This window comes from Denticeps clupeoides, chromosome 15, assembly GCF_900700375.1.
Source record: "Denticeps clupeoides chromosome 15, fDenClu1.1, whole genome shotgun sequence".
Lineage (NCBI taxonomy): Eukaryota > Metazoa > Chordata > Actinopteri > Clupeiformes > Denticipitidae > Denticeps > Denticeps clupeoides.
The window spans coordinates 3,568,435-3,586,249 of record NC_041721.1 but is presented as its reverse complement, the minus strand read 5'-3'; the positions used below and the strand labels follow the sequence as shown (position 1 = coordinate 3,586,249).

At 50.1% G+C, this 17,815-nt stretch overlaps 1 protein-coding gene across 2 annotated transcripts in view; it reads right to left on the bottom strand.

Annotated features, from left to right (window-relative positions):
* Positions 1-17,815, bottom strand: part of scube1 (signal peptide, CUB domain, EGF-like 1) — a 38,591-nt gene that overhangs the window by 19,897 nt on the left and 879 nt on the right. For both annotated transcript variants that reach the window (XM_028954003.1, XM_028954004.1), the window contains exons 2-5: positions 15,683-15,805; positions 11,875-12,000; positions 7,811-7,945; positions 91-216 (exon numbers count right to left, since the gene is read on the bottom strand). In XM_028954003.1, the coding sequence (XP_028809836.1) occupies positions 91-216; positions 7,811-7,945; positions 11,875-12,000; positions 15,683-15,805 (510 nt within the window). The remainder of the gene's footprint in view (positions 1-90; positions 217-7,810; positions 7,946-11,874; positions 12,001-15,682; positions 15,806-17,815) is intronic.

The window sequence follows — 17,815 nt, the reverse complement described above, 5'->3', positions numbered from 1 at the left end:
AGAGTTAAATGATCCGTTTTCACACATGCTCACACACACAAGATTCCTGGGTGTGGTTATATGCTGAGGGCGGGGCTTGAGGATACGTACATGTGCAGTCCCTCTGGTTGGAGTGGAGCTCGTATCCCGGCCGACACTCACACGCCACACGCCCCTTAGGAGTCTCCCGACAGATATGAGCGCAGCCGTGGTCCTTATTCATACAGTTCATCCCATCTAGGCAGAGAGACGGACACAGAGAGAGAAAGAGGGATGAGGGTGAGACCGGTGGTGGCCCACTGCTCACCAAGGGTGATGATTAAATACAGAGGACACATTTCATTGTGTGCTGGGCTGCAGTGTTTCACAATGACAATCACTTCAAAAAAAAAAAAAAAAAACATGTCCTTGAGTTAAAGTAGAGTTACCCAGGATAAAATTTTACTCCAAGTTCTCCATTTAAATTTCCACTCCAGTAAAAGTACAAAAGTATTTGCCTTCAAATGCACTTAAGTATCAAAAGTAAAAGTACTCATGGACATTTTGTTTTTCATCTACTACTGTATTCACAATATAATTATTTTGACATGTTAAGGCAGCACACGTAAAATACGTGCCTTGCTGAAACTTCAGAATCTGTGCGTTTCGTGCACAGAAATAAAAAAAAGCCATGATATGGACAGATTTTTGAAAATTAACTAAAAATAACTAACTAACTAAAATATAAGCATCCTTGAAAACGCACGTTTTCTACACTACAGAGATACTCGACGGCCTCTCCGGACAAGTTTCAGTGCTGCTGAGCTAATGTCGGATCGGTCTTCATAATCTGGGAATGTAGCTAAATAGAAGCACAACTTCAGTCCAATTGCATCATACTGTCCATTATAATAGATTTGTTTTACAGCATGAAAAATCTAAATCACATTGATCATTTTTATAGGTTTTGATCACTTTTATTGTTGGCAATTTTATCACGTTTATCACTGAAAAACACACAGTCTTTTTGTGTGTGAGCATAGGGTGGTAGTAGCCTAGTGGGTAACACACTCGCCTATGAACCAGAAGACCCAGGTTCAAATCCCACTTCCTACCATTGTGTCCCTGAGCAAGACACTTAACCCTAAGTTGCTCCAGGGGGGGGACTGTCCCTGTAACTACTGATTGTAAGTCGCTCTGTATAGGGGTGTCTGGTAAATGCCGTAAAATGTAAAAATGTAAAAAAATGTAAATGCACACAGTGGTGGCAGGCATACGATAATTATTGTATTTTTACGATAATTTTTCCCTCGGCACGATCAATAATTCCAAAAATCACATAATCGATAATTTTAAGTTATTTCATTAGCACGACTTAACACACAGTTGTCAAACTCGCAACCTGAGATCATTAAATATAGATCTATTATTATGGCCTGGTGATATGAAGCACTGATAACAGAAAAACTAGAGATCCCACTGTGTGGTGCTTCAGTGGCCTTGGCAAGCGCGATCCGTTATTTAGGTAAAAGTTGCATTATACAGTCTAATTTGTACAGTCTATGACAATTTGTGTTACTGAAGCAAATCTTATGAGCAACATCAGGATGGACGATATCTTGATACGTACGAAATTTTTTTAAGAATCTGGTACCATACTTGAATTAATTAATTGAACTGGCGTCTGCCAAATGCCGTAAATGTAAATGTAAATGTAAATGTAAATGTAGATGTTTTTTAAATGTAAAATGGAACGGCTGCCTTTTGGAAAAGTTGTGGAGTTAAATGTAAGTTAAAAGTAAAAACTCTTTACAAATGTAAATACTTAAGGGTGAGGGAGGCAGACACAAAGAGATAGAGAGACAATGAGAGAGAGAGGGATTGAGAGTGAAATGGAGATGGAGGGACATGGGTGAAAAAAAAGACTGTCCTTACCTCTTACAGAGTGAGAGACAAAGAGAGACATGGATGTATTGAGAAATTTACAGACGGACACAGATAAGAAGACAGCGGTAGTAAAGAGAGTCAGGGGCAGGGACAGATAGACAGGTTCAGACAGGTTCAGAGATAGAAAGAGAGAGACAAGTTGACAAGGTGAGGATGTAGAGAGGGACAAGACAAAGAGGGAGTATGATAGAGAGACAGGGAAAGAAAGACAGAAAATAATGGACAGAGAGACAGGGACAATGAAACAAGACACAGACAGAGAGAGAGAGAAATTGGGAGATGGAACACAGACAAGAGAAACAATTATGGAGATGGAGAGAAAGACAGGAAGACAGACCAGGTGGCGAGAGAGACAGCGAATGGGACCGGGGTCAGAAGAGAAGGGTCAGGCGAAAGCGACCGTTACATCGTCCCACATTAATTTATGGCGGCGAGCGAGAAATTCAGCACCGGCGCTTCCGGTCCGGGCTGCAGCTGCGTCCCCCGCTCTCTGGACGTGGAGCTTTTAGGGCCGCGCTAAGTGAGGGGCGTAGGACAGGAGCGCAGATTTATTCAGAAGTGCACATAACTCAGAGACCCCGGCGTCTAAATCTTGGACGCCGGGGGACTCGGAGGCTCGGCCAAAGACATCAGAGCGGCTCGACTGGCAATAAACATTCTAAACGTCCCCGTCAGGGACCCCCGGGGTCGGGCGATGGACTCGGGCCGTTTTAACGACATTTTAATGATGAAACATGATTTTCTGCCGCAGGACCGGGGGCGACGAAGAGCGACCGTGTGAATTCGGGTCAACGCTGTGAAGAGGGGGGACCTTCACCTCCGAAGGGACATGTACTTCACCACGGCAACAATGCTCTCAGAACAAGTTCTTACATAAATGGCCGTCGCTACGGTAACCTGCCCCCCCCAAAAAAAAAAAAGAAGCCCTTGAGAAGCACAAGTGTGTGTTCTGTAGGGGGAGGAGCGTAGGACCTTTTCGGTGGCGGGACGCCTTGATGAGCCTCATTAACGAATCTGAAGGCCAAAGAGGGACGTCCATGGCAGCGAGCACAAAGAGGACAGTCCCCCTTGTGTGTGTGTGTGTGTGTGTGCGTGAATTTCAAAACCCTTCGTCAGAAAACTACAGGAAAAAAAACCCCAAAAAAAACGCCCGGCTTTGGGAAAAGTCAAATAAACCGAGGGGAGGCGGGAGGGTGCCGACGGAAGCCGAACTTCGGCACAATCCGGCTGAAAAAACCAAACGGGAACGCGGGCCAGCAAAAGCCGATGCCTTTCTTCGCATTGAGGGGGGACCCGGCCTTCATCTTCCACACAGAGGAGAATCTTTCCCTTAAACAAAGAGGCCAATGAAGGAGGGTGTGTGTGTGTGTGTGTGTGTGTGTGTGTGTGTGTGTGTGCACCACTTAAAAGGAACCTCGTTGCCCTTTAAGAGGCCTAAATGCAATCAAACTGGGGGCCTAATGAAAGCACTACGAATAACAATTTATACAACAATTAGACGCTGCCGCCCTGACCAGACGCCGGGGACATTCGTCTTCCTGTTGTATCCGCCGTGCCACTTTAGTATGGAAAGGTTGGTGCGCGTGAAGAGACCCCAAACTGGACTTTTCCAAATACAGCACAAGCACCTTCCATCCATAGTCTGCCTTTTAACCGGCAGAGGAAATCAATATATAAACACGGGGGGGGAGGGGCGTGGCCGATTCGAAAACATGGACGCCAATAGAAAACCTGCGGGGCCCAGCGCAGACATCCGATTGGTTGAAGGTGAGTGTATGAAAGCAGCTGGCGGAGGCGTTTCATGTTAAACATGCCCTTCTGCTTTGTGTTTCTACTCCACTTAACATCTGTGGAGACACACACACACACACACACACACACTTCTCTCTAAATGCCATTTTAATTGAAATCTGTCCCACTCACACGCTGCAGCCCCGAGCGCAGCTATATGTGCCCAGCCATGAATTTCAATGAGGCCCTTTCTTCATCCAGCGCTATTGATGTGCTTCGGCTGAGAACGGCGTCTTCCAATAACCCTCCCCAATCTGTTCCTCAAACACACACACACACACACACACCAGCAGATCTACAGATAATTCCGTCTGTCGGCCACACGGCTCTCTTTGACGCTGTGCTGCATGTAGGGTCGAGCAGATCAGATCTGACAAAGGACAGCTGTTCCTCCATCACACACACAATAGTGCAACTCAAAAAAGTTATTATATTATAATATATATAACAACTTCTGCCCCATCGGTTCATATAAATTAGTTGGATGTTTCTACATTGATCGATTGTAGGTAATGTTCTAACAATTAAAAGATACCGGATTACTGATTTTCTTGCACTATCAACATTAAAACAAAGAATATTTCACTTTGTAGGCACTGAATGTGGCGTATATGAATACTAACTTTTTGAATTAAATTAGGCAAACAAAAGACCTTTTATTCCAGTTGCACCAGTAAACACACGAGTCTGTCGGGTAGGTGGTGGTAGCGCAGCGGCTCGGGTCACATCGCCACGGCGCCCGCGCTGAACAAACTGCAGCCTAAAAATACGCGTGAGGAGCCGACTGTCCTGCCGCTCGACAGCACGCCCAGTTCCACGTCCAGTGGGAGGGTCTTGCGTCTTCAGCCTGTCCAGCGGTGAGGGAAAATATTTAAACGGAGTATTTATACACGCCGCATGGTCGGCCGCTTTCGACACCTGCACCAACACACACACACACACACACGTGTGTGTCTGTGTGAGTGTGTGTGTGTGTGTGTGTTGAGGTTACCTTGACTTTGTCCCAGTTTAATGAACGCATCCTTGTACTATAGATGGCTGCACATTATAACAAAAGGCAGACAAGTTTTGGACGAACACACACACACACAGAGCCCTTCCTCCAACATCTTTAAACTATGAACTTTGACCCCGCATACCCCCCCCTCTCCTCCTCCCATGGGTTCCAGTGGCAGCAGGATGTTTGCTGATGGGAGGAGGGACAAACAGAAAGTACAAACACTGCGCACCATTCCCACCGACAGTACACACACACACACACACACACACACACACACACAGCCCGTGACAGGCTGGTTGAGGTTTGCTGAACCCCTGTTCTACTTTGAGGCGCACAGTAGAACCGACCAGCACTCATCACAGACTGGACTCCATAATCCCTCCCAAAGCATGCTGGGATATCAGCTGTATGTTATATCCTACTGGTGACAGGAGTAGGTTATAATTTCTGCATCAGGTGTGTGTGTGTGTGTGAGTGTGTGTGTGTGAGAGTGTGTGTGTGTGTGTGTGTGTGCACCATCCACTTCCTCGGCTACAACAGCCCAAATAAACACAGTTTCCATCGCTCCACTCAGATCCGTCTGTTTATTTTCTCCTCTCTCCATCCTTCTCTCCCACTCTTCCTGTGCCAGAAGTGAGAGGGACATCTTGACCACTGCATTGTGTGTGTGTGTGTGTGTGTGTGTGTGCGAACATGTGCACCTAGAGCTGCTCGCTAGTTACCTGTATGTTGTAGAGGAGGCACTAACTACCCACCCCGCCATTTTTGTTGGTGTGTAACTATTTGTAACCAAAAAATGGGTGGAGCCTGTAGGCACGATTGACAGCCTAATTCCTCATTCTGGACGACATAAACCCCTTCCTGTCAGTATGTCACATGCTTACAATACCTCGAATTTCCTAATGCCCCCCCAGTGGACATCACAAACGCGAACACGCCCACCGCCAACACCAACACGTCGATTAGCAACACTTTACTGCAAGCTTGTGAACTTGGCATTAGGTGAACGCGTCCCATGTCCCGCTTTTATGTCCCGCTGTCTCTGCCCCTGCTTGTGGTCGCTCACCTCGATCCGAGGGAGCTGGTGAGAGAAAGCGTAAATAGCTGCCACCCCTCCCCCCAACACACGCCGTTGACTCCAAATTCCCAATTTATTACCAGCCCCTCGATTTGCCAGGATTTGGGGAGTCGGGGAGCTCGGAGAAGCGTTTTACAAGCGCGTTGTGCATCGACGTCCATCCGAGTGGCCACTCCGCGTGCACCCGACTCACTTCCTGTCACCAAGAAACGGCCACTGTCCTGCAGCTGACAGACCCGACACGGGCTGCTCTGAGACGTGTGAGGAGATCAGGGACAAAATTTGGGGGTTGGAGTGTAAACACGCCGATCAGGAACCGACGACGGGTTTATAACCACCTCGGCGTTCCCGAGACGGGGTTCAGACGGAAAAAAACCAGGAGCGGGAAATCCAGAGCTGGATAACAATGGAAAAATTACAGCTTTTCAGCTAATGGGGCTTTATTATCTCCCCTGTGTGTGTGTGTGTGTGTTAATTCTGTATTCTTCCTGAGGAATACTGCTGCTGAAGCATACGAAGCTATTTTTATGTAAGTGTTTCGGAAGAGACGGGCCTGTGTGTGTGTGTGTGTGTGTGTGTGCGTGTTTCTATAAAAACAAGGAACAAGGCGAAGTGAGGATGACAGGATCAGTGTGCATCACTTTTTCCTGTTCGCCCCGTGAACAGGGCGGCAATTTATCCTGCTCACACACAAACACGCACACACACACACACACACACACACACACACACACGCACAGAGGTCTCATAAAGGCAGTTCGGATGATAGAACATCATTTTCCAGAACACGCACGGGCCAAGTGTGAAGGGTGTTTCCCAACAAACCTCCATGGTAACAATGGCCCCTCCCACCCCGGATGAAAAAAAAAACACAATAATGTTGCCCCGCCTCCTCAGCTGATGCTGCACAGGGCACCTTTTGGGCTCCGGCGGCAGCGGCGCTGCAGTTTGCGGGGAATTTTCCGCTGTGCGGGACGGTCTTTAACCCTTCGTCCCAGAATGACACACGGGCTTTCATTCAGCTCTGACGCGGAAGTGACAATTTTGTCCACTGTGAGCGCGCCACAGAATACAGTGTGCACGTGGAACGGTGGGCGGTTATCTACACCGCTTGGGGAGCGCTACCGCACTCAGGGGGTATCCCGGTGGCACCTGTGACCCGTGGGCCCTAAAACAAGTCAGCTCATCACGCGCGAACACACCAAGGAATTATGCCACAGGGACACCGCGACATATGCACATATCCAGAAATGCATTTTAATTTTGAGCCGTACGTCTGACACGCTGCCTAATTTCAGTGGAGTGGACGGCCCATGAAAATTCACCAAAAAAAACAGACTGTGGGACCAGTGGATCGTATCCCATTCACCAGACATGTCGCAAAAAGAGGGCAATTAATGGTACTAGCAAGATGGCGATATGGGCATCAAGGTTCTTTTTGTTCTTCTTATGCCAACATCCTATAAGTTAGTTATCAAAAAGTCAAAGGGTTTCATTTTTCAAATAAAAATTGAGCTTGATATCATATTTTCTCTATATAATCCCTCTGATGTTCATGTATGTGGGTGTGTGTGTGTGTGAATATCTTCCTCTTATATTATTGCCTGTATTATCCCACTATGAGTTCATTGAGGAATTCTGGGTAAGCGCCATGAGGTCACCTCTGTGTCTGAGTCTCTTGTTAAGAGCTGGAATATGCCACTCATCCCACCAATGACCGGACCCGGCGCCCCCCCACGTGGCCTCCCCACCCCCGCTCGTCATCGCAAAGGTCAGCACGCTGACCACCTACGCCAACGACCTTTCAACTCTGCGCTGCGACCTCCCAGTGCAGAGGTCGTGACCCAGTGGCACGATAACGGGCACTGCAGCGGCTGTACATCTCAGAGGGCCGATAACAATGAAACTGCAGACAAAAGGCCGGGGGGGGGGGGCGGAGTCACCGCACAACCAGCCGAGGGCACGAGCTGAAAAGGAAAATCCCTGTAATAGATATGACCACCAATGTCACACACACACACACAGGGGACACTCACCTTCAGATCGGTGGATACAGGTGTGCTGATTGTCACTGAGGAAGAAGCCGTCGGTGCACTGACACTCGTAACTGCCCATGGTGTTCACACACACCTGCTGACATCCGCCATTGTTGTCCAGGCACTCATCAACATCTGCAGACACACACACGAACACACACAGGTGAGTTGTGGAGGAAATGTAGCTGTCTGCTTTCCTTCATGCTTTTTTCTCCTTGTTTATGTTTGTTCTGCCTTGTCGCAGAATGATGCGAGTCCGGAATGTTCCGCTGCAGAACAAACACTCTCGCACCGGGCTGAACATGCGATGCCGTGTTTGATGGACTTTTTGTTTGCTTCCGATTTCAGCTTGGATGGAAAAAAAGTGGAGCCGTTAAGCGGATGGGATCCGGTCGGGGACTCGTGGCTATTCTGGTCAGTGACTCTGCATTCGCATCATTCCATCGACACGGAGCGGGGAAACAATGCAGCGGTGGAAAATCCAGGGCTCAGGAGGCGCTTCTGAAGCCTGTAAATGGTCAGCGGCGCGTTATCTGACCGATGGGCAGGGCGCCGTGTGTGTTCTGTTTAGTCTGTGCCAATGAAGATGAGTGGGTGTGACTTATTATCACCGGTTGATGTTGCATATAATGTTTAGTCTAGTGCTAGCGACACGTTGTGTGTGTATATGTGGATGCAGAAAGAGGTAAATTCCTGACCAGGCACCCCTGAGCTCAAGCAGATGGGTGGAGCGCCAATTCCTGACATTAAATAAGCTGTCCACTAATGTCACATTCACTAAATCACTAGTCACCTGTTTTTGGTGTCAGTAGTGGGTGTGGTCATGTTCACTGGAATTAAAGCGCCTGATAACCTGCATGTTGGTGTGGGTAGTGGGCGTGGTCACGTTCACTATAATTAAAGTGCCTGATAACCTGCATGTTGGTGTAGATAGTGGGCGTGGTCACGTTCACTGGAGTTAAAGCTCCTGATAACCTGCATGTTGGTGTTGGTAGTGGGCGTGGTCACGTTCACTGGAGTTAAAGCTCCTGATAACCTGCATGTTGGTGTTGGTAGTGGGCGTGGTCACGTTCACTGGAGTTAAAGCTCCTGATAACCTGCATGTTGTTGAGGGTAGTGGGCGTGGTCACGTTCACTATAATTAAAGGGCCTGATAACCTGCATGTAGGTGTGGGTAATGGGCGTGGTCAAGTTCATGGGAGTTAAAGCTCCTGATAACCTGCATGTTGTTGAGGGTAGTGGGCGTGGTCACGTTCACTATAATTAAAGAGCCTGATAACCTGCATGTTGGTGTTGGTAGTGGGTGTGGTCACGTTGACTGGGATTAAAGCATCTGATAACCTGTATGTGGTTCTTGGCAGTGGTGACAGCTGTTAATTATGCCTACAGGGTCCTCCCCTTTTAAAATATCTTTTGGGTTTCAGAAATAATTACACACCAACAAAAAGGGCTGGGTGGGCAGTAAGGTCATCTTCCTCATCCAACATTCTCTAACGTACAGATAACTAGCCAGCAGTACTGTAAAGGTCACACCTGATGTGATAATAGTGAACATGCACTATGTCTTGTACAGCTCAGAGAAAATATGCACATGAATTGGATATATTGAAATAATTTAAAATATTAATTATGAAATATTTCTACTTTCATCCAGAGTTTAAATCTGTAAAACCTGCATCTCACCATTTTCATGCGTCTGATTTGTCCTGATTTGAAGATATTGGTATGCCGTGCGGTAAAGTCCGTGCGGTTCAATAGGTGAAGCGAGGGATAAAATCTCCCGCATCAACAAAAGCGGCAGTTGCTGAAATGAACAGTTTTATTTGGATGGAACCGGGATGACGGAGGAGGAAAGAGCCGCAGAATGAGGGGAGAAGGAGGAAGGGGGGGGGGTCGGACCTTCTGAAAGCTTCATTTTTCTTACGCCCCCCCTGTTTCTCGGCTGTTTCCGTGGTGATGCGGGACATTGGACATTCTTTTGGTCAGCAGAGCCGCTCTCGGCGTAGAAGTGAAAAAAAAAAAAAAGTCAAAAGAAAATAAACAGGCTGCAGGGAGATATGAGCGAATGATGAACATATTGAGCCCAGCTGGCAGCGGGCAGGGAGAAAATAAATATAAAATGGAAATGAGGAAAAGAAAGGAGGGAGGAAGCGCGACAGATCGCTCTCTAATCAGGCCGCAATTACGCGACGTTACGCCAATTGCGGTGCTAACTTGTGGACATGTGGCATTTAAGGGCCAATTAAAGGCCTGGCTTCTCTTTCAGTCCCACAACCTGTTGTCCAGACCATCTCCTGAGCTTCAAGCGTATTCCCAGGTATCATCCCCGATGTTAATTAGCCAGCCGACAGACATAAACAAGACGAAGAGCCACACAGAGCCATATTTTCCCTGCGCTGTATGGATCTTGTTATTTGTATGTTGGCAGGGACGAACTGCTCACCCAGCCCTTTTTTATTAGTGCGTAACCTGGCACCCAGAAAATAGACTTCTTCATTAACGAAGTTTGAAAAGGGGAGGAGTAGTGCAGGCGTGACTGACAGCTCGGTCACACCCTCCTGTCAATACAGCTTTCCAATTGGCGGAATCTTGGTTCTTTTTTTACAGGGAGGGAGGAGAGACTGGGCATTGGGAAAGAGTGAAGACTGACGAGCTGAGAGCGACAGATAACAGGCAATAACAGGGTTGTGGTCGGCGAGGCTGTAACCTCTGAAAGTCTTTCCATTTCCAGGTCATAGGTCACTGTAGGTGAATTTGTACACACACACACACTGAGCAGAGTCACACTGAAGAACAGAACACTCAGAACCAAAGAACAGGGAGACAGAACGAAGGTACGTCAAGTGAAAGAAAGATCTGAGAAGCCGTGGCCTTGGTTCTTTGTCATTTTCGGTTCTATTTGAGACATTCCGCAATAAAGATGTCAAGCGGAGAGAGCGAGTCTCCGGACTCCAGAGAAAAAGTCTGGGCCTCGTCCAGCAGGAGCCGACAGCCAAGATAATCAACGCCGAGCGGAGGGCTGGGAGGAGGGTTAAAGGTGGGCTCGGAGACGGCGTGAGCGATAACCGGGGGACACAGTAAAGGTGAGACAGCATGAGACGCCTGTCCTGTCAGGCCCGTGATTCGTCATCACGGGACTCTTAATGAAAAACGACGCGGTCGGCAAAAGCGAAGTCAATTAGAGGCACGGCGGCGATCCTGTTTACTTTGGATGAGAGCTGTGAGGCGACGGGGGAGGGATGGAGATAAAAGGGGGGGGAGGTGTGTCTGAATGTGCGTGAGAGTGAGAGACAGAGGGACAGAGACAGAGAGAGAGAGACAAACATATTAATAAGTGTGACAAACACACCCTGGATAGACATTTTCTTGTGGCGCCTGTATCAATCAGCAGAGGACAGAGACATGTCTAAAGGTGAGATTGTGCGACAGGGTTAGCGGTTAAGGAAGCGGCCCCGTAATCAGAAGGTTGCCGGTTCGAATCCCGATCTGCCAAGGTGCCACTGAGGTGCCACTGAGCAAAGCACCGTCCCCACACACTGCTCCCCGGGCGCCTGTCATGGCTGCCCACTGCTCACTCAGGGTGATGGGTTAAATGCATCGTGCACCGTGTTCTGTGCTGCTGTGTATTCACTTCATGTATTTTCCAGTGGGTGTGGTCAGATCCGTGATGCCCACTGATATACTCTGCATACAGGGGATATATAGGGGGTATTAGGGGGTATCTCCCCTGTAAAATACAGGGGAGAAGACGGACGCTGCGCTATTGACAGGAGTCCAGGACGAGGAAGTAGGGTGTGTGGCAGCTGTCAGTCAGGCTGTCCACCATCAGACGCCCTTCGCCAGAGCGACTAGTAGTTACAGGGACAGTCCCCCCCCCGGAGACACTCAGGGTTAAGTGTCTTGCTCAGGGTTGTAAGTGGGGTTTGAACCTGGGCCTTCTGGTTCGTAGGCGAGCGCGGCCCCCCGCTAGGCTCCTGGGTGAACCGGCGAATCCGGGGGTGCGAGCATGTAAGGGAATGGCGTACGTGAAAGGAGGAATCGCGATCGGAGGACGGCGGACGTACCAAGGCAGTTGTGTCCGTCGTGCGCCAGCATGAAGCCATCGTAGCAGGTGCACCTGTAGTTCCCGGGGATGTTGATGCACTCGTGAACACAGCCTCCATTGTACTCGTTCTCGCACTCGTCCATGTCTGCAAGAGAAGCACAGGAACATTCTGACCGCGTTCTCCTCTCACCGCAGGACTTTTGGCCACTTTTCTGAAACAACAGAATCTGGGATCAAATGATCTTTTCAGGTAAAAAGGTGCAACCATAAAAAAGCAAATGGGGGGAATGGGCAGGAGGAGACAGGAAACGTCTAAATGTCCCACAGATGAACAAACAGAGATGAACGGAGACAAAAAAAAAAAAGTACCATTTTCTATAAATTCCGAATCATAAAGCAACTGAAAATCTTCAGAATTCTAAGAATTGGACAGGATAAGACAGGCAAGAGAAAAAGACAGGACATTATGGGGCAGGACGGCACAGGAGAAACAAGAAAGACACACAGGACTGGAGACAGGCCGATGGGACAGGAGAGAAACGGGACCGACGGAATATGAGATACTGGGCAGGTGATGGTAGAAGAAGAGAGAAAATGACAGACAGACAGAATAGGACATGACAGACAGGACAGACGAAAAGGCAGACAGGCAAAACTGGACATCAAACGAGAAGAAAGATGGACCAGACAGGCAGACGTGACAAAGGAGACTGATAGGACAGGACAGGATAGGACAAGAGAGACAGGACATGGAGACAGGACCGATGACGTTTCACAGCAAACAGTGTTGCCACATAGTGACACTAAAACAAAAAAGGCGTCCTGTCACATCTTACCCCGATGAACCCAGTCACATATCAGCAGTGTGTGTGAGTGTGTGTGTGTTTGTATGTGTGTGTGTGTGTTTGTGCAGAGATTCCTGCCAAAGGCCACCTTCAGCTCAGAAAGCCCTCGCAGCTTCTGGTTGGCTGTCGTGTGAGAACACGTGACCCGACGCGGAGGTTCACGCGTCACGCTCATCAACAGCTTGTCCCCCCGAGCATCCGGGGACGTTTGGAGGAGCCCGAGTGTTGGGTAATTAGAGCCAAGGGTCACGGGTCTGAGGTTCTGAGCGCGTCAAAAGGGCCAAAGCTGGGAAAAAGCGCGGCACGTGGTGCAACTTAATTACCAGTGACAGGCCGTGTGTGTGTGTGTGTGTGTGTGTGTGTGTGTGCGCAACACGCACGTTCGGGACTTAAGTCACCTCCAGCTGAGCTGCTTCCTGTTCCGAAGCCGCTGTTGACATCGGTCAGCGGCGGCCTGACCACTTCAGACCCGCCGCCTTCCGCCCGCTCGCACGCGCCTAATCTCCACCGACGTGTTTACATCAGGACCAATTACACACCTCCGCCGACACCCACCCACACACACACACACAGACACACACACACACCGTCCGGCTTAATGCGACGGCTGCGGGCGAGGTGGACGTTTCTGGCTCCTGCTGATCCTCCGCGATCCACATCACCCGCCGCCGAGGTGACGCCCAGGACGTTTCTGGAGACTTTCCACTCCTGTGTGTCAAACCGTTATTCCGTTTCCCAGGAACATTCCGGAGAGTGGTGTGATGTCTCCCGAGCCCAGCGGTGTGAGTGCTGAGTGTGTGTGTGTGTGTGTGTGTGTGTGTGTGTGTAATGAAATGGAATCAAATGGGGAATTTATCATTAAGCTGCTGAGCAGGGAAAATGCCTTAGTGTGTGAGTTTGTGTTTGTGAGGAGTGTGTGTGTGTGTGTGTGTGTGTGTGTCTCTCGCCCCATCTCCCTGCTCTGTGTGAAACAGGTCATGTGACTGTCCCGGGGTCAGCCGACCCTCGGCCATCGGAGCTTCTGCCTGCGGAGCGTCACCTCCAGGAGAATTAAAGACGCCAGCACGCTCCCCGGTGACCCCCGGTGACCCCCCCCGGCCCCGCCCACGCGACCATACGGCCAGCCGAGCTACGCCGTCAAGCAACAACTTCCACCCAAGTTCACATTCTTCCGCAGCCAAGGAGAAATATCGACTGGTGGAAAAGCCCGCAGGCAGATATGAACGAACGGAAGATCGCATTACGCTGACGGGCGTCGCTGTGGAGCCTATTTTTATCCAATTAGGTGTTTTCGGCGGAGAGCGGCGGCCGTCCGCTCGGCGAGAGACAAAAAGCAGAAACTGGATCCTGCAGGAATGTCGGGCTCCTCCGCTGCCCGTAAATATCAATTCCGTGGGCAGACGAACGGGATCCGATCATGTCCTCCGTAACGAGCGGAGCTGGACCGGACGCAGGCCCCTAATTAACGAGTCACGTGACCCGTCCCCGGCCCGTCAGAGGAGCTGGCCTGGCGCCGCCGTGTCTCCGCGGCGACCGGCAGAGCCGCATCATTACCTGCTGTAAATGATGGATAACAGTCATTACCGCCGGTCGCTCGGTGTCCGGCGGATCCGGCCGGACGGGAGACATGGCAGAAACAGAAGAGGAGAAGCCAAGGAGATCAGATGAGGAACGGAGGAGGAGCAGAGGGACAATGAAGAAGGATCCATAATATAAGAGGACATCGCAGAAGATCAGACCAGCAAACAGAATCAGACAATGAACGGAGGAGAGCGGATGAGCAACAGAGAAGAGCAGGTTAGGACGCGAGGAGAACAGAGTAAAACCGGCGCATATGAAGAGCAGACGAACGGAGACAAGCAGCGGAGAACAGAAACAGACAATGATCGGAGGAGAAACGGGCCAGAACAATGGCAAAAAAGAGGAGGTGAGAACAGCTGAGGAGCAGATAAAAATCCAACTTGAGGCTCCTCATCACAGATTAGAGGGCGGAGCTACAGCCTCCCTACACACAGTGAGCGTCACATACACGCACACATGCACATAGCTTTGCACCTTGTCATGTCCTTCAATTCATGTTGCGTATGTACAGTACAGGTCAAACGTTGGACACACCTTCTCATTCAATGTGTCTCATTCAACGTTGGTAGATTCTCACTGAAGGCATCAAAACTATGAATGAACACATGTGGAGTTTTGTACTTAACAAAAAGTGGAGACCTGACCTCCACAGTCACCGGACCTGAACCCAATCCAGATGGTTTGGGGTGAGCTGGACCAACAAGTGCTAAACACCTCTGGGAACTCCTTCAAGACTGTTGGAGAAGCATTTCAGGTGACGACCTCTTGAAGCTCATGGAGAGAATGCCAAGAGTGTTCAAAGCAGTAATCAGAGCAAAGAAACTAGAATATAAAACCTGTTTTCAGGTGTTTCACCTTGTGTGTCCAAACATTTGTCCTGTACTGTATGTGTGTGAGTGTGTGTGTGTTCTTGCTGTCCCAGGTGCCACTTCCTGAACAAGACGGAACCAGGAATTATCAAAAGTCTTTTTATGCTTTATGCCTCCGGATTAATAAAGTTTTCTGGTTCTGGATCGGAAACGTCCTGGACAGAAGACGACTCGCCGACTGTCCTCGTGTCTCCGTCTCCGGCTCTAAATAAGTAAATAAACACCCAGCTGGCGCACCGTATCCAGAATTACATAAATGTGTGTGTGTGTGTGTGTGTGTGTGTGCGCGCTGAAATGTTAGCTCCAGCTGTAGTCTCCTCTCAGTCGGAAATGAGGAGGCGGCATGAAGTCAAAGCCAGGTGCCCCCCAACACACACACACACACACACACACACACCTTCCTCAGTACACTTCCTCTTCACCAATTAAGCAAGGCCGCGGGGTGGGGGGTTCCTGAGAAACAGCTGGACGGCCTGTCATTCACACACACACACACACACACACACACACACACACACACACACACACACACCTTCGCAGTGTTTCCCGTCTCCTTTGTAACCCGCCTTGCAGATGCACTTGAAGGATTTGGGCGTGTTCTGGCAGAGGGCGTCGATGTGACAGTCGTCCGTCGCTTCGGAACACTCGTCTGCGTCTGAGGGGAGAACAACGAAAAACGAGTCCTGAAGTGAAAGTGAAGCGATTGTCATTGCGATGCACTGCAGCACAGCATAAGGGTGACACAACGAAACGTGTCCTCTGCATTTGACCCATCACCCTTGGTGAGCAGCGGGCGGCCATGACAGGCGCCCGGGGAGCAGCGTGTGGGGACGGTGCTTTGCTCAGTGGCACCTCGGCGGCTCGGGATTCGAACCGGCAACCTTCTGATTACGGGGGCCGCTTCCGTAACCGCTAGGCCACCACCGCCCCTCCTCCCAGGATTAACCTGCTTTTTATACCGGCAGGTTTCTTTATATTAGGTGTTTTAATGCTTTTTAGCTCTAGATTAATAAAGTTTTCTGGTTCTGGATCAGAAACGTCCTTGACCGTTTCTGCCATAAAAGCTACACAGCTGGACAGGAGACAACTTGCCGACTGCGGCTCTAAATAAGTAAATAAACGGCCAGCTGGCGCACCGTATCCAGAGTTATATAAATGATGCAGGGAGCCAGGAGGGTCACATCCGTGGCAGCAGCCCCTCCATGCCCGCTCTCATCGGTGTAAAAATAGCCGTAAAGCCCACCGCTTACTCATAGCCGCCTGCCCCGGCGAGGGGTCAAGCCGCCCGCCGCCCCCTGCTGCAGGTCAGACCTGCCCATCACCGACATCCCTGACCTCGTCCACACACCAAGGGACATCAGACCTGCCCATCACCGACATCCCTGACCTCGTCCACACACCAGGGGACATCTGACCTGCCCATCACCAACATCCCTGACCTCGTACATCAAGGGACATCAGACCTGCCCATCACTGACATCCCTGACCTCGTCCACACACCAAGGGACATCAGACCTGCCCATCACCGACATCCCTGACCTCGTCCACACACCAAGGGACATCAGACCTGCCCATCACCGACATCCCTGACCTCGTCCACACACCAAGGGACATCAGACCTGCCCATCACCGACATCCCTGACCTTGTCCACACACCAGGGGACATCCGACCTGCCCATCACCGACATCCCTGACCTCATACACCAAGGGACATCAGACCTGCCCATCACTGACATCCCTGACCTCGTCCACACACCAAGGGACATCAGCCAACAAATAAACAATAAAGGTGAATTACAGGAAATATGTTTACGGTGAGAACCAGGAGCCTCAATCAGGTGGGGACATCAGACACGCCCATCACCGACATCCCTGACCTCATCCACACACCAGGGGACATCAGACCTGCCCATCACCGACATCTTTGACCTCGTCCACACACCAAGGGACATCCGACCTGCCCATCACCGACATCCCTGACCTTGTCCACACCCAGGGGACATCAGACCTGCCCATCTCCGACATCCCTGACCTCGTCCACACACCAAGGGACATCAGACCTGCCCATCACCGACATCCCTGACCTTGTCCACACACCAGGAGACATCCGACCTGCCCGTCACCGACATCCCTGACCTCGTACACCAAGGGACATCAGACCTGCCCATCACTGACATCCCTGACCTCGTCCACACACCAAGGGACATCAGACCTGCCCATCACCGACTTCCCTGACCTCGTACACCAAGGGACATCAGAGCTGCCCATCATCAACATCCTTGACCTCGTCCACACACCAAGGGACATTACATTTACATTTACATTTACAGTATTTATCAGTCGCCCTTATCCAGAGCGACTTACAATCAGTATTTTACAGGGACAGTCTCCCTGGAGCAACTTAAGGTTAAGTGTCTTGCTCAGGGACACAATGGTAGTAAGTGGGATTTGAACCCGGGTCTTCTGGTTCACAGGCGAGTGTCTTACCCACTAGGCTACTACCACCTGGGACATCCGACCTGCCCATCACCGACATCCCTGACCTCGTCCACACACCAAGGGACATCAGACCTGCCTATCACCGACATCCCTGACCTCATCCACACACCAGGGGACATCAGACCTGCCCTTCACCGACATCCCTGACCTCGTCCATACACCAGGG